Below are 23,982 nucleotides of genomic sequence, written 5' to 3'. Positions count from 1 at the left end.
AGCAACAAGGTTGATTTTGGTTTTGGATCTTTATTTAGGTAGAGAATAACAAATTACCTCTGTTTCAGAGTATTTACAAAATCTTAAGAGCTACAACCACCACACATCTATCAGTTTGTCATACTGTGGTGGCTTGCATGTTGCTGTGATGCTGGAAGCTATGCCACCAGTATTTCAAATATCAGCAGGGTCATCCATGATGGACAGGTTTCAGTGGAGCTTCCAGACTAAGGCAGACTACACAGAAGGACCTGGTGATCTACTTCTAAAAAATTTGGCCAGTGAAAATCTTACAAAAAACCAGTGGAACATTGATATAGTGCCAAAAGATGAGCTCCTATATTGGAAGGCACTCAAAACACAACTGGGGAAGAGCTGCCTCCTCAAAGTAGAGTCAACCTAAATGATGTGGAGGGAGTAAGCTTTCAGGACCTTCATTTGCTGATGTGGCATGACTCAAAATGAGAAGAAATAGCTGCAAACATCCTTTAATAATCTGAACATGAAATGTACAAAGTATGAATCTACGAAAATTGGAAGTCATGAAAAATGAAGTGGAACACATAAAGATCGATATTCTAGGCATTAGTGAGCTGAAATGGACTGGTGCTGGCCATTTTGAAACAGACAACTATGGTCTACTATGCTAGGAATAACAAACTGAAGAGGAAAGTTGTCGCATTCATCAACAAAAAGAACATTTCAAGATCGATCCTGAAGTACAACACTGTCAGTGACAGGATTACCCATACGTCTATAAGGAAGACCAGTTAATACAACTATTATTAAAATTTACACACTGACCACTAATGTCAAAGATGAAGAAATTGAAGACTTTTACCAACATCTGCAGTCTGAAATTGACCAAACTTGCAATCAAGATGCATTAATAATTATTGGTAATTGGAATGCAAAAGTTAGAAACAAAGAAAAAGGATCTGTAGTTGGAAAACATGGCCTTGGTGACAGAAACGATGCCAGACATCGTGTGATAGAATTTAGCAAGACCAACGACTTATTCATTACAAATACTTTTTCAACAACATAAATGGTGACTATACGTGTGGATCTCGCCAGATGAAATACACAGGGATCAAATCGACTACATCTGTAGAAAGAGATGATGGAAAAGCTCAGTATCATCAGTTAGAACAAGGCCAGAGGCCCACTGCGGAACAGACCATCAATAGCTCATATGTAAGTTCGAGCTGAAGCTGAAGAAAATTAAAACAAATCCACGAGAGACAAAGTATGACCTTGAGTGTATCCCACCTGAATTTAGAGACCATCTCAAAAACAGATTTGACTCAATGAACACTAATGACCAAAGACCAGACGAGTTGTGGAATGACATCAGGAACATCATACATGAACAAAGTAGAAGTCATTAAAAAGACAGGAAAAAAAGAAAAGACTCAAATGGATGTCAGAGGAGACTCTGAAACTTGCTCTTGAATGTAGAGTAGCTAAAGCAAATGGAAGAAATGATGAAGTAAAAGAGCTGAACAGAAGATCTCAAGGGGCGGCTAGAGAAGACAAAGTAAAGCATTATAATGAAATCTGCAAAGACTTGGAGTTAGAAAACCAAAAGGGAAGAACATGCTTGGCATTTCTCAAGCTGAAAAGAACTGAAGAAAAATTCAAACCTCGAGTTATAATACTGAAGGATTCTATGAGCAAAATATTGAATGATGTAGGAAGCACAAAAGAAAGTGGAAGGAATACAGAGTCACTGTACCAAAAAGAATTGGCTGACATTCAACCATTTCAGGAGGTAGCATATGATCAAGAACCAATGGTACTGAAGGAAGAAGTCTAAGCTGCACTGAAGGCACTGGAGAAAAACAAGGCTCCAGGAACTGATGGAATACCAATTGAGATGTTTCAACAAATGGATGCAATGCTGGAAGCGCTCACTCATCTATGCCAAGAAATTTGGAAGACAGCTACCTGGCCAATTGACTGGAAGAAATCCATATTTGTGCCTATTCCAAAGAACGGTGATGCAACAGAATGCAGAAATTATCAAACAGTATCATTAATAGCACACACAAGTAAAATTCTGCTGAAGATGATTCAAAAACAGTTGCAGCAGTACATGGACAGGTAACTGTCAGAAATTCAAGCCAGATTCAGATAAGGACATGGGACCAGGGATATCATTGCTGATGTCAGATGGATCTTGGCTGAAAGCTGAGAATACCAGAAAGACGTTTAGTTGTGTTTTACTGACTATGCAAAGTCATATTCCACATGATCCACATTCAGCTGTGTGGATCATAACAAATTACAGACAACATTGTGAAGAATGGGAATTCCAGAACACTTAATTGTGCTTCTGTGGAACCTGTACATAGACTAGGAGGCAGTCATTTTAACAGAACAGTGTGATACTGCGTGGTTTAATATCAGGAAAGGTGTGCATCAGGGTTGTATCCTTCAGCAGGCTTATTCAATCTGTATGCTGAGCAAATAATCCGAGAAACTGGACTATACGAAGAACACTGCATCAGGATTGGAGGAAGACTCATTAACAACCTCAACCTGCAATATGAAGATACAACCTTGCCTGCTGAAAGTGAAGAAGACTTGAAGCACTTACTGATGAAGATCAAAGACTACAGGCTTCAGTATGGATTACATCTTAAAACAAAGAAAACAAAAATCCTCACAAGTGGACCAATAAGCAACATCACGATAACTGGAGAATATACTGAAGTTACAAGGATTTCATTTTACTTGGATCCACAATCAACAGCCACAGAAACAGCAGTCAAGAAATCTAATGACGTATTGCACTGGGCAAAACTGCTGCAAAAGACCACTTTAAAGTGTTAAAAAGCAAAGATGTCACCTTGAGGCCTAAGGTGCACCTGACCCAAGTCATGGTATTTTTAATCATCTCATATGTATGTGAAAGCTGGACAAGGAATAAGACGGAAGATTTGATGCCTCTGAATTATACTGTTGGTGAAGAATCCTGAATATACCAAGGACTGCCAGACGAATGAACAAATCTGTCTTGGAAGAAGTACAGCCAGAATGCTCCTGAGAAGCGAGGATGGCAAGACTTCATCTCACATACTTTGGACACGTTATCAGGAGGGACCAGTTTCAGTTCCTGGAGAAGGACGTCATGCCTGGTGAAGTACAGGGTCAGCAAAAAAGAGGAAGACTCTCAAGGAGATGGACTGACACAGTGGCTGCAACAACGGGCTCAAACATAGCAATGCTTGTGTGGATGGGGAAGGACCGGGCAGTGTTTCATTCTGTTGTATGTAGGTTCGCTATCAGTTTGAATGACTCAATGGCACCTAACAACAATGAGTTACAAAGCTGACAAGCTGGAATATTGAGTCTATGATCAAAGATCCAAATTCAGACTGCATTTTATTATACTGTTTTTTCTCATGGATTAAATCCTCCATGACATCCCAGATAAATTAAGAAATCTCAGATGTGCTACAATACCTGCCATTATCTTTCATTAAATATACATCCCAACTCCTATCCTTAATTTCACAATTTGTGAAACAATGCTTTGGATAAATACATTAAGTAATAAAACATGACTAGTGAAGTGCTGGATTTTTATCAAACGTCTTTTTTGGTAACTACTGAAATGAATGCACATTTTCCCCTTTAACCTATTTATATAGTAAATTATATGAATAGAGTCCTAAAAATTGCACCATTCTAGCATCCTAGATAAATACAGTCAAGGTGCTTTGTATTTGGGGTTCTTTTTGATACATATAACTTAGGATTTTTCCAGTAATACTTTTAAGTGAAACTGGTCTAATGACTTCTCTTAAGGATGTCATGCTAGCTTTGTGAAAAGAATTAGAAAATTCTTCTTTTGAATTATTGATCGCTCTTCACAAAATGTGGTACATCTCCTCCTCTGAATTCTCTGTGCACTTTCAGCAACTGTTGAGGCATTTAATCAATATCTAAAATATATTAAAGGTATTTAGCTTCAATTCTCCCCCACTGCCTCAATAAAGAAAAACACACACACATTAAAAGGCTATAATTTATCTTCATATACTCCTGCAGTAGTTAGGAGTGTGTTACGTATTAGGTATTAAATGTTTACTAAGGTTTCTAATGTCTTTTTTTTTCCTCTTAGCCTGCTAATCATATTCCAACTTTATGTATGATGAATATATACTTTAGTGTAATTTATAAAAATTAAACTATTAAAATATATAGTCATTAGTTTAAGATCCAAATGCCAAAGGTAATTTTACAGATACACTATTTCAAAAGAAAAGCGTATACAGCTGAATTAGTACAGTCAAAAGGAAATATGGTTTATAAAACTTACCACCTTACTCTACTCATAAGTTTGATTCACACACAAAAATGACTAATAAAGTATGCACTGGATAATTCTAGGCTAAATCTGTAACTATCTATATCACTATGAACAAGCTAATTAATCTGCATCGGTCTTAATTTCATCAACTATGAAATGATGAATTTCATATGACTCCTAGGGCCCCTTTCAACAATAAGATCCCAAGAATCTTAAGAGAATGAATTTATTTTTAATATTAAGTCTCAGGAGGTTCTCACTAAAACAAGTACCCAACCATTTAAAAAAGGGAAAACAAGATGAGGGGAGGTTATAAGTAAGACCCACTCTCCCTGATTGGATCTCAGTAAGACTTTAAAAAGCTACCTTTGTTTCTGGAGGACACCTTCTTTCCTGCTGATTTCAATGCTTCTTTGTTTCTTTTTCTCTTAGTTGCTTTGATCTGTCCTTGACCAGATGCAGAATCAGAGTCAGAAGAGTCAAGTCTGATTTGACGATGCCTTCTGGACTTGGATGCCTAAGGAGTTAGAAATCCAATTAACAACAAAGAACCAGAAAATGAATCCAATTGATAAGTAAAATAATAGAAATGTATGCAGTAATTGTTTTTGTTAGGGACCATCGAGTCATGTCTGACTCACAGCGACCCTATGTATAGCAGAACGAAACACTGCCCAGTCCTGCGCCATTCTCACAACTGTTGTTATGCTTGAGCCCGCTGCTGAAGCCACTGTGTCAATCCAATGCAGTAATTCAAGAAAGATAAAATACACAATTAAATGAGGACAGATTTAGAGAAATACTTGTCATAAAGTACTCTACCATCACACTGGCTTGCTTAATTCAACCACTTGTCCCATGTACACAGTCTATCTTATCTTTACACCATGAGAAGTTCCCTGCAGCTGTCATTACTGTCTACTCATATTGGGTAAAAATGCAGTTGTTCCATTATCTGGCATGGTTGGGAAATGGAGATGTAGAAGACAAGTACTGTATTTCACTGCCTAATAACTTAGTCTCCCTTTCTTCTAATAATAACCTTTTATTTTCCTTGGGCACTACCATGTACTTCAAGTATAACTACTTATCCCTGGCTCCAGGTATGGCCATGTGGCACAAATGTATAGCCAAATGTCCATGGTCATTGTGATTAACCATGTTCAGGGGTGGGCAAGTGATCTCAATCATAGCTAATGTAACTCAATTTTGGAAATCTGTTTTTAACTATTAGGAAGGAAAAATTCCTCTTTCCATTGAGCTGGGCACATGCAAGGTTGGAGGTGTCACAAATAGCACATGAAGAAAGTGGAATCAACACAGGAGGTAAAAGAGGAAGGGACAGTCCCAATGATACCTGTGCCTAAGGCCAGTTACCTAAGGACATTTCAGATATATCCATCAATGAATTCACTTATTTTCTTAAGCCAAAGAGTCCTGACTAACAAGGCAGTTTTCAGCTAATGTCATATATGCAGTACAGATATTAGTAATTCTTTAAAAACTACCGTGCATTGTACGTTAATTGTACCTCAATAAAGAAAAAAAAAAATCACTACCATGTAATGACACACACAACCATTTATAGAGAACGTAATTTAATTGTTCAATGATTTAAAAAATTATTTCACAATGCTTTCAGATAAACATTAAACATCAAATACCACTCTACAATATGAAAAGAGAGCTCTAGTTAAAAAGAATTTGAGATATATTAGTTTATTGTCTTTGGTGCTTTCACACAATAATATTTCCACTCCATTTACTCTGCTGTAGCAAATAAATAACATGTAACTAATCTACAGTCACTTTTAATTTTTTTATTTTTTCATTTTTACAACTAGAAAATAACAGTAACTTCCCACAGAATTAAGCCATTCTTAGATTTATGATAAAAATTCAGGAAAAAACATGGATTAAACACACATATTTTCATCCATGCTTCTTCATGAAGCCCCACAGACAAGAAATAAAAAAAAAAAACATTTTATTTGGATCCACAATCAACACCTATGGAAGCAGCAGTCAAGAAATGAAAAGATACATTGCACTGGGAAAATTAGCTGTGAAAGATCTCTTTAAGTGTTAAAAAGCAAAGACATCACTTTAAGGACTAAGGTGCACCTTATCCAAGCCATGGTGTTTTCAATCGCCTCATATCCTGTGAAAGCTGGACAGTCAATAAGGAAGGCTGAGGAAGAATCAATGCCATTGAATTATGGTGTTGGCGAAGACTACTGAATATACCATGGACTGCCAGAAGAACGAACAAATTGGTCTTGGAAGAAGTACAACCAGAGTGCTCCTGAGAAGCAAGGATGTTGACACTTTGTCTCACATACTTTGGCATGTTATCATGAGGGACCAGTCCCTGGAGAAGGACATCATGCTTGGTAAAGTAGAGGGTCAGCAAAAAAGAGGAAGACCCTCAATGAGATAGATTGACAGTGGCTACAACAATGAGCTCAAGCATAACAATGATCATGATGATGACATAGGGCCAGGCAGTGTTTCGTTTTGTTGTACATAGGGCTGCTATATGTCGGAACTGACTTGATGGCACCTAACAACAACAAGCCCAAAAAACAAAGATAACAGGAAACAACACAGCTGTAAACAAGATAACAAAAATTTGAAGCCGAAAAGTGAGTGATAGCTGACTTAACAAAATGAAGAAAGCTTAAACTTAACTGCCTGCACTAGGAAATTAGTATAAAGCAAACTGACCCAAGTGGATAAGGAATTGGAGTCATCAGAAATGTGACGAAACACAGGGGCAGATGTGCTGAAAATCTACACAGGGAATAGTGTCCCATTCCTCAGCCTCAAAACTAAGTAACTGACCTCCTGCGGTAGAAAATAAGAGGTTTGCTCTCTGCAGAGGCTAAACCAAGAAAGCTTTAAGCCTGAGGAAACGGGTATAGCTGAGGATGGGGATGAGGCATCTTACTGAAAATCAAGGGGTTAAGTGAAACCTCCCTAAGGATTGGTAAGCCTCAGGGCTGGTTCTCTTTGTAGGCTTCCAAAACACTGGCAGCTTGACTTATTCCCTGTGTTCCTAAATTCTTCTCTGGTAAAAATGACTAGATCCAAGAAAAAGAAATACTGAGGTTTAAAATGTTTCACCTGACCAGTCTTAAATATGAACAGACATCTGAGGCTCTTCAAACATTTGAAAAAAGCCACCAACATGAAAGACAGTCATCAAAATAAACAGAAGAAAGGCACTCTGAGGAAATAGGAGGAAACTTCAAAAACTATAATATCTCCACAGACATAAAGGAAGGTACTGCAGCCAGTGAAAAAAGAAAAAGAATACAATTATTTTCAAAGTTAAAAAAAATAAAATTCAGAGATCAAGCAAAACTCTTAGTAATGAAAAAATATCAGCAAAAATAAAAAAATTCAACATAATGGTTCAGAAGATAATGTTTAAGAAATCTCCCTAAAAATAGAAAAATGGATAGAGGGATTAAAATAGAAGAGAAAAATAAAAGAAAAAGAAAAAAATGCAACCAAAAGTATTATCAAAGGAACAATACAAAAAATTTCTCAGAACCGAAGGCTATTCGACTGAAAGGACGCCCATCACGAGTGCCAAGGACAATGAATGAGGAAAAAGGCCTACACTAAGTTACGTTATCATGAAATTTCAAAACTCCAGGGATAAACAGAAACACTAAAAGCTTCCAGGACCAGGAATACTAGAAGCTAGCAGAAAACAGAGAACAACAGTGTCAAAATTCCAGGTAAATACCAGTAGAAATAGCTAAAAGAAAAAAAGGTGAAGGTGATCGCCTCTGGAGATTAAAAATATAGAGGTGGGGTGGGAACTATTGAATTTTAATAAGCTATAAAGTATTTTTAACTTTTTAAACTATATACATGTATTATGTTGAGAAAGCAGCTTAAGAAAAACAAATAGTCACTTATAAAGGGGAAACAATAAGACTAAGTTCTGCTTAAAAGCTTGCGAGCAGCCATCTAAGATGCATCAATAGGTCCCAACCCACCTGGAGCAAAGGAGAATGAAGAACACCAAAGACACATGGAAAATATTAGCCCAAGAGACATAAGGGCCACATAAACCAGACACTCCATCAGCCTGAGACCAGAAGAACTAGATGGTACCCAGCTACCACCAATAACCACCCTGACAGGGAACACAACAGAGAGTCCCCGACGGAGCAAGAGAAAAGTGGGGTGCAGAACTCAAATTCACATAAAAAGACCAGACTTAATGGTCTGACTGAGAGTAGAGGAACCCTCTAAGACATGGCCCCCGGACTCTCTGTCAACCCAGAACTAAAACCATTCCCAAAGCCAACTCTTCAGACAAAGATTAGACTGGACTATAAAACATAAAATAATACTCGTGAACAGTGTGTTTCTTAGTTCAAGTAGATACACGAGACTAAGTGGGCAGCTCCTGTCAGGAGGTGGGTAGAAGGCAGAAAGGGATAGGAGCTGGTTGAACGGACACGGGAAACCCAGGGTGGAAAGGGGGAGTGTGCTGTCACATTATAGGGATTGCAACTAGGGTCACATAACAATGAACCAAAAAAAAAAAAAAACCCATTGCCATCAAGGCGATTCTGACTCATAGCTACCCTATAGGACAGAGCAGAACTGCCCCATAGAGTTTCCAAGGAGTGGCTGGTGGATTCGAACTGCTGACCTTCTGGTTAGCAGCCACAGCACTTAACCACTATGCCACCAGGGTTTCCCACATAACAATATATGTATGAATTTTTGTATAAGAAATTAACTTGAGCTGTAAACTTTCACCTAAAGCACAATAAATAAAATATATATATACATATAAAATTTAAAAAGCACCCTATCAATTACTAAATTACCTTATTAAGGAAATAACTTACCTGAGCAACAACTGAAAAAGCCTTTGATTTTATTTTTGCTAATGATGCTGCCCTTTCACATCTCTGGAAATAAAAATAAACAGGAAGGAAAAAAAGTTAAAACACAGAAACATCAGGTCAAAGTATGAATACCAAAGTATTTGTTAACAAAAATAAGATCTGAGATGGAACATAGGATAAAAGAAACTAACATTTCTTAGATACGAACTGAGTACTGACACATAAACACACACTACATTCTCTAGGAGATCTAGCAGGTGCCATGATACTATCCCCATAGTTATTGACCGTTTTCATTCAGATTCAGGACAATACGAATGAAAAGTCGTGGTGAACAGACAGGGACTTTGATTGCCATTCTCTCTTCATCTGCCTGTGCCCAAAGATGTTCTTTGTCTCATCCACTAAGAAGGATGAAAACTCTGGGGACAGGAAGCAGTAAATAGTAGCTTGGCCTCCACACTGGTTGAAAGGCTGACAGAAGTTAAAAAGACATACAAAAGCCTTACTTTGCCCCTCTAAGAACTGAAGGCACCTTCCATCCTTCCCTTTCCCTGCTGAAAACTGTTAACATCCTCACTCCCAACCTACGCCTGAGATGGTCTTTCATGAGGTTTCAAACAAAGAACATACCAGCTTTTCATGGAACCCAAGTTTTTGAGTTTTCTGAGATATTTACTATAGTACTAACCCAGGGTCATAACACTAAGTATTCAGAATCACAGCCACTCATAAAATGAAAAGAAGTTAAACTAACTAATGCCTTGTTAGCAATCATACAGTGAATTTTTCTGACCTCTGATTCTTGTGAATCTCCTTCTCTCTCTCTCTTTTCTTCTCCATCTTTAATTTTGGATTTTAAGGATGGATTCTGAAAGAGAAAATATACATACATTATTATATATATATACACACACACACACACACAATTCAAATTAACTACAATTGCAAATCAATTTCAGAACAATGAAAATCACTTTTAATTACTGAAAAATCTAAAGAGATCATTTCGTCACTTGACATTAAGATCACAGGTTTCAGAATAGTTCTGAAATTCATCAATAAAATACCTAAATTCTCCTAACTAATGAAGGGTAACATGAAGTTTATGTGGCAGTAAGAAAACTGGTTTATTCTCCTTGCCTTCAAGTTTTCAGAGGTAAGACCTGCCTTAACTCAATGAAGAGTATTTATTTCTTAAAAGAGAATACTATAACAAATTTTACATTAAATGCCTAGGTCATTTGTGTAACCCAATTTGTAGCACCTGAAGTATCTAAACATTCTGACACTTACTAAAGGACCCAAAACCAAATCCGTTGCCATCAAGTCAATTCTGACTCATAGCAACCCTACAGGACAGAGTAGAACTGCCCCATAGGGTTTCCAAGGAGCAGCTGGTGGATCTGAACTGCTGACCTTTCGGCCAGTAGCCGAGCTCTTAACCACTGCACCACCAGGGCTCCTGACACTTGCTATCTCTCATTAAAATAAATGTGAGCAGAGGAAGCAAATTATTTCCTTCTTCCCAAAACCATCTCCTTATCACTTGCCCTTTTATCTTTGCTAAAATAAAGTTGAGACAACTTCCTTCATATAATGGAAAGCCAAAAAGTGGCAACAAATATTTCTGGAAGACAACATATAATACCTATCTAGCATTTGTGAAAACACTAACACATTATCAGACATATAGTAGATAATCAGAAATTGCTTTGTTTTTTATTCTTCTTTTTTCCCTGAAGCATTTACTAAAATAAGATGTAGTAGTAGTTTTAAAGGCAAATTTAGTAAGGCAGGCCTCTAGGTTTCCAAAGTAGAAAAGTTTCTCCAGCTGAAAGGCTACTGTGGAATATGGGCAAATCTAGCATCAGCACCTTTGGATCAGAAGATTAAATCAAAGATTTGTGTTGATGAGATCTGAAATGTCTGCATCTTGAGCCTTTTGGTTGCATTCGAGTCACAAACTAAAACACCTCAGGGATCAGGCAAAAAATGTAAATGGGTAAACCAAGCCAGGCAGCAAACGGTAAACAGAGAAGAACATGCTCTGTCACAATGGGAACTTCTGTTTTTAAGAGATGTTGGACATCTGAAATTTTTGATCAAGCTCACTAATATTCAAATGTTTGCAATTAATTCAAATTGTAAAACAACGTTAGGATCAACGCTGCGAAGGCCAAACAAAACACATCTGTGCGCTGGATATGGCCCAAAACTGCCAGTGTGCAGCCTCTGGAAAATGCCAAATTATAAAGATTATAAAAAATAAGCGGTATAACAAGATTACTTACTCCTCTGGAAAAAAAATATATATTCCTGTATACATACACACACACACATACACATACTCATGTATACATGTATAATCCATTTGTAAAGTTAAATAATATTACATAGCTAACAAGTGGCAAAGCCAGAACTAGAAAAGTAAAGCCCTCTAAATCTTAGCTCCATAAGAATGCAGTCACTAAACCAGGCTGCCTCTCAACATTATTATCCATGCCTAAGCATCCCAGTATAATGCAGAGGTGAGGTATTAAGCAATCACATACCTTTCTGTCTTTGTGCCACTGCTGATGTTCCAAAACTATGTTCTTAATATTGTCAAAAAAATCATCCTTTATCAAGCTGAGGGCTTTGTTTGGCTTGGACTTATCAGCTGAAATTATCTGTTTCATGTTCTGATAATGATCATGAACATTCAGCATTTCCTAAAGGTGAAAAGAAGAGTCCTTTATTTCAATTTCTATGGAGACGCTTAAAGGCCAAACCAACAAAAAATAAAATCATCTTCCAAAGTAACTGAGTTGATAGGGAACAACATGTTACACTACAGAAAAACCTGTGAAAGTCAAAACCTATCTAAGGTGGAAACCTGTCAGAGAAGGAAAACTCAAATATTTTCCACTAAAACAAGCAATAAAAAAGTAGTAAGACTGCACACTGTCAAAGGCAGAGAACTTGCAAGACCCGGAAAAACAAGGGCAGTCCCATTGAGTTCCAGCTCTCACAGGTTTCACTAAATGTTGAAAACAATATAATCATGCAGTCAAAGTACTACAACTTTATTAATGAAGAGGCTGCTTTCCAGAGGTATGGATGAATTGAATTCAACTCAACAAACTAAGATACGCTGTTAAAGACCGAAGCTGAGGAAAGACTAATTAGTTAACACAGAATTGCATTCCAGGATAGAAGAAAAATTATTTACTGTACAACATATCACTAAATACCACCACTGATAACTAAGATCATATCTGTATGTCATACTGTCACATCAAGAGGAGCCCTGGTGGCATAATGGTCAAAGCACTCACCTAAACAAAAGGTCAGTGGTTCAAAACCATCAGCCACTCCATGGGAGAAAGATGTGGCAGTCTGCTCCTGTAAGCATTTACAGCCTTAGAAACCCTATGGGGCAGTTCTACTCTGTCTTACAGGGTCACTACGAGTCAAAATCAACTCAACGGCAGTAGTTGTGGTTGTCACATCAAGAATATTTGCATAGTTCTTATACTGGGCTGGAAATTCCTATGTCACAACCCTCACCCAAACCTTCACAGAGATGTGCTGACTTTCACAAATCTCAAAGCCTGTGTGTTCTTCCCCATAAATTTCATCATTACTTCAGTGGTAAAACTCAGGATTAAAAGAAATAGAGGGTGATTTATGACACCATTTGTAGCATCATTTATTAAGTAGACCTTCCTCCCCAGAAACCTCCAGTCAAATAAGCAGGTCTATAGAATCAGCAGAAAGATAACACATTGCAGGCAGATCTAAGAACTCTTAAAAAACCTGGCATAGGGTCTTAGCTCTAAGACCAGTAGAGCAGTATTGACACCTCCATCACAGATGGCTCCTGCAACATCTGAGTCATCCCCAAATTAGACTCAATTCATTTCTTGTAGATTTTGGTGGAATCGACATCTATGCACGGAATCAGACACTGCTAGGTAGTGGTGAGCGCTCACATATGCAGGATCTGCAATGAGGGAAAGGTGTTCAGACATGGGGAGCCCCTAACACTTTACAGTTAACAATGTGCTGCACTCCATCCTTATTCTACAGGCAATACAAACTACATGCAATACAGTGGGAAGACCACTAACTGGACCTGGTTTTGAGCCTGAATTCCGTCAAACGCTAGATGTGTGACCTGGTGCAAATCCCTCAACTTGAGCATCACGTTCCACACTTGTACAAAATGAAATAATACCACCTAACCCTCTGGGATGGTAGAAGTATTAAGTGAGCTTATACAAGTGAAAAGTGTTTTGTATAACATAAAGCATAATACAAAATTAGAGAATTAAGAAGTAAAAGAAAGTGCACGTATGGACTTCTGAGCCTTACAGACGTGGACATTCAAATTCAGTGTCTGCACCTTACTGCACCTTGTTGTTCTTGTTGGTTGCTGACTCATGGAAACCCCACGTGTTACAGAGTAGAACTGCTCCATAGAGTTTTCAAGATTGTGACCTTTCAGAAGATTGTCAGGCCTGTCTTCCAAGGTGTCTCTGGGTGGGTTCAAACTGCCAACCTTTCACAGCTAGTAGTCAAGCACTTAAACATCGACACCACCCAATTACTTTTCTGAGCCTCAGTTTCCTCGTTTTTAAAATGGGATAATATCACCTCCTCTCTCTGTAGGATTATGATGATGATTAGTGAGACAATATGTGTAAAACATTTAGCATAGTTCCTGGCACATGATCAGTATACAATATGTAATGATCATTATTATAATTTTGTAAATGAAAAAACAGACTCAAATAAAATCAGATGTTCAAGGCCATATTTAAATGGCAGAGCTAGAATTAGAAATCAGTTATTTTGATACAATACGCTGTTCACTTTTCACTTCATTATGCCTCTTTAGATAAAAAACTACAACTAATGAGCTGCAGAGTCATAACCAGAATCCAGGTCTTCTGAAACGGAGACGTCACAGCATTTGCAGGCAGTAGAAGGAAATAGAAATGCACTAAATTTAAGGATTATGAGTGAGAGTGGGTCCTCCCCTCTGCTAGGAAAGAAGAAACAGACTTGTAATACCACAAAATGAAACATCATGGGCTCCATATTTTTGTAAGTAAGTGACTTCCTAAGGATGGAGCTGAGTTTATTAGAGAAAACTATAAGAACTGGGTCAAAACAAACAAAATGCTGACAGAAGTATTGAGGGAAAAGGCTCTAAAGACAGAACTGTGTCAACCAAAGGTCATAAAAAAATACCAGGATGACTTCACACAGATGACTCTATTCTTAGAAGCTTCCAGAAACAGGCATTTCAGAGCCCGGCCCTTCTGATCCTCCTCTCCAATCACCCTAAAGTCTGTTCTCTAAAATCTTCCATATCTATTTGCTGACATACAGTATTTATTTAACAGAGGAACCTTTAATTCAACACATTATAGCAAAAGAGCTTAAAGTGAAAAAGTATGTTTAGGATACGTTGAAAAAAAAACAAATGTTCTACTATCAGACTGTTGTGGTAGTCAGGCGCCATTAAGTTGTCTCTGAGTCATAGTGACCCTATGCACAACAGAACAAAACACTGTCTGGTTCTGTGCCATCCTCACAATCATTATGCTTGAAGCTACTTTCTCAGTCTATCTCGTTGAGGGTCTTCCTCTTTTTTGCTGACCCTCTACTTTACCAAGCATGATGTCTTTCTCCAGGGATAACATGTCCAAAGTATGTAAGACGAAGTCTAGTCATCTTTGCTTCTAAGGAGCATTCTGGTTATACTTCTTCCAAGAAAGATTTGTTTGTTCTTTTGGTAGTCCATAGTATATTCAATATTCTTCGTCAACACCATAATTCAAAGACATCAATTCTTCTGTCTTCCTTATCCATCGTCCAGCTTTCACAAGCATATGAAGCAGTTGAAAACCCCAGGTCAGGTGCATCTTAGTCTACAAGGTGACATCTTTGCTTTTCAACACTTTAAAGAGGTCTTTTGCAGCAGATTTGTCCAACGCAATGCGTCATTTGATTTCTTGACAGCTGCTGCTTGTGGATCCAAGCAAAATGAAATCCTTGACAACTAGCAGATTAGTCATCCAAAACTGTAACTGACTGGGTTCAGATCATCTTTTTTCATTAGAATATTGACAAAAACAATGTCTTGCTATTCTAAAATAGCCTCTCTCTTCATGATTCACATTGGTACTTCCTGGCAAATCCAACTCTCTCTTCCATTCTCCATAGTGGCTATTCTAAACTTTCACACAATTCCAGTTCCTGGAACCCCCAAGGCCCTCCCTTAAAGCTTAGGCTACCAGGTCTGTCTGCCTTTTATTTCTCATTTCTTACAGTGAATTATATGAATCTATTCTCACATCCTTCCCTCAAGTTTCAAAGGAAAAAGTATGATTTCTCCTGTTCAAGGCTAATCCCTCCACTGGGCTTTAGATCATAAACCCACCCACCCCCTCCATGTGGAAACATTGCTTCCTCTCTTTTACAGAACCTCTCCCTCTAACTGGTTCCTTACCCTAAGACTAAAAATGTACTTTAAGTCTTTCCAGTCTCTAAAACTTTCAAACAATTCCCTTCTGCCAAAAAGAGAAAATCCAAATTCCTTCTATTATATAAAATATTTTTATCACACTAATTTCTCTACATATGATCTCTCTCATCCTTTTCTCAGTAAGCCCCTAGAGGGAAAAGATCATAGTTCTTGTTATACTTCAGGGGCACTCAGATGTCTGCTGAAAGATATATTTCTAACTCCTGCCCCAGTTCAGATGGCACCAGGCCCTTGTCCAACAAACAAGCAATGCAGCCAGATAGAACTGGGTATGAACCTCGGCTCCATCACTTTCTAACTGAATTTCTCTGTGCCTGTTTGCTCAACTTTAAATCAAGGACAAAACCACCTACTTTAAAAAAATAATAATAAATAATTAAAAATTGTTAAAAACATCTACTCTGCAGGAACGTTGTGAGGAATAAAATAATCCATACAAAAAATCATGCAAAGGTCCTGCACTATACTGTCTTCAGGCATTTAATACGCATTAGTTTCCTTCTAATGCAGTAATTCTTATCCTTTTGGGGGGCATTAATACCTTTGAGAATCTGAGGATAGTTATGATACCTCACCCTAACAAAGTGCCATACACATGACACTCAATTTTTCATACAATTTCAGGGGACGACACATCGACCATCTGAAGGCCACCCACAATCACCAGATTAAGAATCCTTTCTCAAAAGTAAAGGCACTTTAAATTCTTGTTTTCTGACCAAGCTAAAGTCAGATATCAGATGGTAGTTTCATATTTTGAATCCATATACCCTGAATCCAAGTCCAGCCGTCTACATCTTTCTGTTTCTTACTGTGCTTCAAGATTTCTTGATATATTTACGGTATACTATTTCTGATACTTTAGAGAAAGTAGTAGTATTCTATAATCGGTCAAAAGATAGAAAAAGTTCGCGTATACAGTAGATAAAAGGTATAACCTCAATATATGTTGCTGCTGTTAGGTGCCACTGAGTCAGTTCCGACTCACAGCAACCCTATGTACAACAGAACAAAACACTGCCTGGCCCTACGCCATCCTCATGATTCTTGCTATGCTTATCCCATCGTTGCAGCCACTTGTCAGTCCATCTCCTTGAGGGTCTTCCTCTCCTTCACTAACTCTCTACTTTACCAAGCATGATGTCCTTCTCCAGGGATTGGTCCCTCCTGATAACATGTCCAAAGTACGTGAGACCAAGTCTTGCCATCGTTGCCTCTAAGAAGCATTCTGCCTGTACTTTTTCCAAGAAAGATTTGTTTGTTCTTCTGCCAGTCCATGGTATACTCAATATTCTTCACCAACACCATAATTCAAAGGCATCAATTCTTCTTCAGTCTTCCTTATTCGTTGTCCAGCTTTTGCATACATATGAGGCGAATGAAAATACCGTGGCTTGAGTCAGGCACACCTTAGTCCTCAAAGTGATACCTTTACTTTTGAACACTTTAAAGAGGTCTTTTGCAGTAGATATGTTGTTTGAAATCTTAACTGCTGCTTCCATGGGTGTTGACTGCGCATCCAAGTAAAATGAAATCATATACATATACACACAACCAAAAAGAAACCCAAACCCGTTGCCGTTGAGTCAATTCCAATTCACAGTGACTCTACAGGACAGAGTAGAATTGCCCCATAGGGTTTCCAAGGAGCGGCTGGTGGATTCAAACTGCCGACCTTTTGGCTGGCAGCTAAGCTCTTAACCACTGCACCACCAGAGCTCCATATGTACATGTATATATATGTGTATATATATATGTACGCATATATATATACACACATATACATATTTACATATATAGTTGGCAATAAAACAATTTTTTAAGAAAGTTCAAGAGCATAAAAGCAAATTTACCTCTAATACATCAGAAGTGATAAGTTTCATTACACGATCATTTGGATCCTTAAATTCTTCTGTGACTTCAGCTCTTTGAATTTTTTTCTTCATTCTATATGACAGCTACATGATAATGAACATCTTTTAAAATGATGTCCTTTAAAGGATAGTTTTAAAGTACTAAAATCCAAGCCAGCAGTAAAAATTGTCTATCAGTAAACTTTAATGAAACAAAAGCAACTCTAACCATGTATTGTTAAATTATCTATTTTTCAAAGACTGTTTATTAGACTTCTGAAATATCCCTTAAGATGCCATGCCACATCCTTACAAATTCAGATGACATTCAGAGAAGTTACATAGTGGTCAGCTAGCAGCAGAACCAGAACTATAACGTAGGGCTCCTAGCCCCCAGCCCAGTGCTCTTGCAACTATATATCAGACTGCTTCAACTGTCACAAGACTGAAGAATTATCATATCTTATTAGTGGAAGTTTCAAATTTTCATTAACTGACAACAAAATTCCTTGGTCCTCTTTCATTGGTTACCTCTCTGATGTCTGAATAAAGGCATGAGCTGAATCCAATTTCCTCATAACAATCTACTTAATACATGGCATCCAGAACATATTGCATATAAAAGCAAAGGCTGAATTTTCATTTCCAAAAAAAAAAAAAAAAAGCAATCAGGAGATATTTTAAGAAAGTCTTATTTCAAGAAATAAAATATTCCTATTTTAAGAAAGCTTTCCACAAACATTAGAATATATAATATTCTATTTTTTAGAGATAGGGATACTTTATGAACAATAAGGCATAATTGCTTACTTTGAAAAAACAATCTATTTTATTTTTTCCCCATACAAAAACTTATACATAGTTATGTGACACTAATTGCTCTCCCCATACTGTGACAGCACACTCCTCCTTTCCACCCGATTCCCATGTCCATTCAACCAGCTCCTAACCCTCTCTGCCTTCTCATCTCACTTCCAGACAGAAGCTACCCATTTAGTCTCTTGTATCTACTTGAGCTAAGAGGCACACTCTTCACGAGTATCACTTTATGTCCCACAGTCCAGTCCAATCCCTGTCTGAAGAGTTGGCCTTGGAAACTGATTTAATTCTAGGCTGATAGAGAATCCAGGGGCCATGCTTTCCACGGATCCTCCAGTCTCAGTTAGACCATTAAGTCTGGTCTTCTTACTAGAATTTGAGTTCTGCACCCCACCTTTCTCCTGCTCCATCAGGGACTCTCTGTTGTGTTCCTTGTCAGGGCAGTCATTGGTGGTAGCTGGACACTGTCTAGTTCTTCTGGTCTCAAGGTAAAGAAGTCTCTGGTTTATGTGGCCCTTTCTGTCTCTTGGGCTAATACTCTCCTTGTGTCTTTGGTGTTCTTCATTCTCCTTTACTCCAGGTGGTTGGGACCAATTGATGCATCTTAGATGGCCGCTTGCAAGCTTTTAAGACCCGAGACACCACTCACCAAAGTAGGATGCAGAACATTTTCTTAGTAAGTTTTGTTATGCCAATTGACATAGATGTCCCTGAAAGCATGGTCCCCAGACCCCTACCCCTGCTACTCTGTCCCTCAAAGTGTTTGATTGTATTCAGGAAACTTCTTAGCTTTGGTTTAGTCCAGTTGTGCTGACTTCCCCTGTAGTGTGTTCTGTTCTTCCCTTCACCTAAGATAATTCTTATCTACTATCTAGTTAGTAAATAACCCTCACCTTCCCTCCCCACCCTTGTAAACATCAAAGAATGTTTTCTTCCGTGTTTAAACCTATGAAAAAACAATCTATTTTAGGTAACATACCAATTTGGGCATTGCAGTAAAATGAAATGCTCTGTCTAGTCGTAGCTTCCTAAAAATGTAAGCTGCATCAAAATGTTGTGCATTTATCAAATCTTGTTGAAATTTTAAAACTTCATCCCAATCCTTCAGGGCCACTCTAATCTGCAATAAGGAAGAGTAAAAAAGTTGTACCAAATGCAATTTTTTTAACAAATATATTATAATATTAAAACATTGGCATTTCTATTTAAATTAGTTTGTTGTAAAAATATTGTACCTGTTTCACATTTCTGCTGGGGAAAACAACTCACCAAGTATTACCTTTTGTTTGGGTTGGCACAGCTGCGTGTTATATAATCCATACAGAAGATACAAAGCACCAACTCTGATCTGGAAGGTGTACGGAGGTAAAAAATATCGCCAACCCAAAGCTAAAGCTTCTTTTGTAAACATGTTTTTTTCCAAATTTCTCATTCTACCACTAAAAAACAAAGAGAAAATATATTATGACTCACTCAGTAAATAAATAATGAGCAAAAGCTAGAAGAGGTATACCTAACCAAACTCCGTTGCCATTGAGTCAATTCTGATTCATGAATGACCTCATGTGTTACAGAACAGAACTGTGCCATATAGTTTTCTAGGTTGCAATCTTTATGGAAGCAGACCACCAGGCCTTTCTTCCATGATATCTCTAGATGGGTTCAAACTGGGGAGAGGAGCAGACTGCATTATACTCAGGGAAGCTTTGTCCAAACATCAATAAAGTGAGAAATAAATAAATAAAATAACATAGGAAATATATTTACTGTAGACATAAACATCATTAATAAACTACCCAAAATTATTCAGCTGTGTGCAAAACTATTTTCAAAAAAGCCAATATAACATCTTTCTTATAACTTTGGCAAAACAATGAAGGCAGAATTAGTGCATATTATAGATAGTTTTCTATGCATGACTTGAAATTAGTCGATAAAAAATGTCCATTTTTACTACAGTCTTGGCTAAAATGGCTAAAAGTGTATCATACAATAAATACAAGTGATTGATATACTATACTAACATAATTAAATGTAGATACTGTCATTTAAAAATAAAGGCATAAAAATGCCTACAGGCAGCAAACAGGGGCTCTGCTACATCTGACTGCAAGAGGAAGAGGGGAATTTGCCTTGGCTCTTCACATAATAAATATAATAAAAGAATGCAAAATATCTAGTATTGGTAACCAAAGCAATTTCTAAAGAAAATTCACCACTCCTCAAGTGGCCCCTGCTTCTTGTCTCATTAGACATTTTCCTCATTAACCAAAAATTGGGGTAACCCTAGCAAAATTTTCCAGAACTGCCATTTTCCCCAAAAAGGGCTATAGTGGAAGATCATGGGTTTTACAAACAAGCAGACATAAAGTATCATAAAGTTCCAGTATCTACTCTACCACCTACTAGCACTGTGATCTTAGGGAAATTATTCAACCACCTCAAGCCTCAGTTTCCTCACCTATAAAATAAGGATAATTATACCTGTTGTTCAGAGTTGTTCTATGGGTTAAATAAGTTAAGCTATAAATGCATTACATTTAGTAGCCATTAAAAAAATTAGTTCCTCTCCTTTCGTTAACTGTACAATAAGTAGCTCTCCATTCTCCATCCTCAGTATTGTACAAACTGCATAGGTAATTACATCAACAGAAAGAAAAAAAAGATAAGTTTTGGCAGTTTGAATCCACCAGCCACTCCTCGGAAACCCTGTGCGGTGGTTCCATTTTGTCCCAGAGGGTCGCTATGAGTCGGAATCGACTCAACAGCAATGAGTTTGGTTTTTTTTTTTTTGCTTTTTTACATTTTATTCAGCAAAACATAATTTTACTCATAAGGACTCATTCATTCAGTGAATTACTTCGCCTTTACAATATTTTATGTACTATGTTAACAGAAATATAACAGATCCATCCAGTTACTTCCTCATAGAGCTTATTCTAACCAAAAAACAAAACCCATCGCCGTCCAGTCGATTCCAACTCATAGTGACCCTACCGGACAGAGGAGAACTGCCCCCATAGGGTTTCCAGGGCTGCAAATCTTTGCGGTGGAAGAAGCAGACTGCCACATCTTTCTCCCCGCCCCCGAGCGGCTGGTGGATTCAAACCACCGACCTTTCAGTTAGCAATCAAGCACTTAACAACCGCGCCGCAAACGCTCCCTGAGCTTATTCTAGTGGGAGGAAATTAAAAGTTAGTATTAATGATCATAAACATTTATTGAGCACTTAGAGTGTACTTAACATATATTAGCTCATTTAACCCTCAGAACAACTATAGGAGACACATATTCTGGAAGAGGCCGCAGAAGAATGTAACTGAAGCCCAATAGAATCAACGGGCGAAAGCGAAACCGAAGGCCCAGGAGAGACTGGAGGCTGAGAACAGATAGGTGACCATCTCAGACCAATACCCGTACGGTGATGCGAGGGCGGGGGGGAGGGGGTAGGCGGAGAGAGAAGAGGAAGAACTTCCCACACGACCCTGGGCGGGGAGAGAGGAGGTTAGCAGCTAGAAGCACCTACCAGAAGATGGTCCCGAACTTCATGCTCCTCCAGAGCTCGCTGAAGTCTTCGAAGCGCACGCTGTCAGTCTCCTGGAAGCGGCTGAGCAGCGCTTCGCAGTCGGTTTGCAGACCCGGAGGGGTTCCCATGCCTCTTAGGCCTGCAGGCCAGGCGTTTACTACTACCTTCCAGAGAAGCCCAGTCTCGCGCCGTCTCCGAGGAAACCGGGCCCGGACGCCCCGCCCTTACGCCGTGACGCACACGCGCTTCGTGACCTGTGATCCAACCCCTTTTAGCCTGGCCTGTGGTGGCGGTTGCCGTGGTTGTTGCGCGTGCGTATTTGCGTGCTGTTGTGTTAGAACTGCGCTTTTACCTTCACTCCTTTAAAAATAAAGCCAGTTCTTTTAGTTTTACTGAAAGAGTTTACATCTCAAGAGTTTCGCAAGAGCGAGAAGGATGTTTAGGTCTTCATCTTCCGCTCTCTCATGTAAATTGGCTGTACCGTTACTCTCAACTCTCCTTTAAAGTTACTGTAGAGTGATGAACAGGTCAACTTTTAGAGCTACGGAGGTATTGTCCCAATCCCAACCCACCCCACGTAAAAAGACGAAGGAGCTTTAAAGAAGAGCGCGTTCTACATTTTGAGGATTGCAACCATTGTCACAAAGTAATATGTGTATAAATTTTTGAATGAGAAATTAACTTGAGTTGTAGACTTTCATTAAGCATAATTTTAAAAAAAGGAGTAGTAGGAAATGAACTGGACCAGTTCTCCTGATCGCCAATGGCCCCTGTAGTCTGTACCACATAACATGATGCTTAATGTGTGGCTCTCTCGTTGTAGTCCCTACAGTCTTCTGCAAAAGCCCTTGAAAAGAGAAGCTGTATTTCTTATCCTCTGTAAACATCCGCCGACCAAACACACACCCCTACACTACGATCTAGCACATTATTTGGCAGAAAGTATCTGCTTGATTATTTATTATTTGGCTGAATTGGCTTTCTGTGTACACTCTACCTCTAAACTGCTCCCAGGAGATAGCTTTGGAGTACTATTTTGTGCTTTCAACACTTCTCTGATTGCAAGATAAGCTATTTTTATTCTTCAAGAGAGGTATCCTAATATAATAGAAAGCATGGAGCTTTCTGTCAGTAGATGCAGGTTCAATTCATATTTTCTGATCCTTGATCTATTTTTAATTTTTTAACGTAATATTCTGTATACAGAAGAACTTGTGTAACATAAGACGCATAGCAGCAAAATGAACACCTGTGTACCTTCTGCCTGTGTAGAAACCAGAACATTACTAGCATTGTCACATCAATCTGTGACCGCCTCCTCTAACCTGTTCCCCTGCCTCCCCTGCCTCTACCACTGCCTTCATAACAACTACTTTGAATTTTGTTTCTCCTTCTCTTGTTTATATAGCTTTATCACCTGTGTATGTACTCTAAACAATGTATTATTTAGTTGTTGTTTTTGAGTTTTATGAAAATAATATTGCAATTAATAATATGTATTCTTCTTTGACTTGCTTTTTTACTTAATATTGTTTCTAAGATTCATTCATGTTATTACAGTTGTAGTTCCTTCATTTTCACTGCTGCCTAATATTCCCTTGTGTGACTGTACCACAGTTTATCCATCATTTCCTCACTGGAAACTTAGGTGGGTTGCAGATATTGCTGTTATAAGCAATGCTACTATGAATACTCTTGTACATGCCTCATTTAATTTGTAGGATTGCCAGGTAAAATACAGGATGCAGTTCAATTTGAATGTCAGATGAACTAAAAAAAATTATTCGTTGTTTATTTTAAATAAAATTTAGCTGGGCATCCTGTATTTTTGTTTGCTAAATCTAGCAATTCTACTTATGTGTTGCAAGAGTCTAGAGTATATACCTAGGAGTAGAACTGTTGGATGATAATGTGTGCAAATATTCAACTTCACAAGTTCATGTCGAATTATTTTCTAGAGAGATTGATGTACACTTCCCTAGTAGGTTGCCATGAGTCAGAATCGACTCAACTGGCAACGGGCTTTAGCAGTATATTGGCAT

General features: G+C 38.2%; 1 protein-coding gene across 2 annotated transcripts in view; it reads right to left on the bottom strand.

The window, feature by feature from the left end:
* SNAPC1 (small nuclear RNA activating complex polypeptide 1) overlaps nt 1-22,142 on the bottom strand; it is a 34,862-nt gene extending 12,720 nt beyond the window's left edge. For both annotated transcript variants that reach the window (XR_002823113.1, XM_004370929.2), the window contains exons 1-8: nt 21,941-22,142; nt 19,694-19,853; nt 19,394-19,534; nt 17,596-17,700; nt 11,757-11,915; nt 9,998-10,072; nt 9,202-9,264; nt 4,688-4,838 (exon numbers count right to left, since the gene is read on the bottom strand). Coding sequence is in view for 1 of the 2 variants with exons in the window: in XM_004370929.2 (XP_004370986.1) it covers nt 4,688-4,838; nt 9,202-9,264; nt 9,998-10,072; nt 11,757-11,915; nt 17,596-17,700; nt 19,394-19,534; nt 19,694-19,853; nt 21,941-22,068 (982 nt within the window). In the remaining variant the exon portion in view is untranslated. The remainder of the gene's footprint in view (nt 1-4,687; nt 4,839-9,201; nt 9,265-9,997; nt 10,073-11,756; nt 11,916-17,595; nt 17,701-19,393; nt 19,535-19,693; nt 19,854-21,940) is intronic.
* Between the last annotated feature and the right edge of the window lie 1,840 nt (nt 22,143-23,982).

This window comes from Trichechus manatus, unplaced genomic scaffold, assembly GCF_000243295.1.
Source record: "Trichechus manatus latirostris isolate Lorelei unplaced genomic scaffold, TriManLat1.0 scaffold00010, whole genome shotgun sequence".
Classification (NCBI taxonomy): Eukaryota; Metazoa; Chordata; class Mammalia; order Sirenia; family Trichechidae; genus Trichechus; species Trichechus manatus.
Note: the sequence above shows the minus strand (reverse complement) of the source record. Positions and strands in the feature narration are given on the sequence as shown.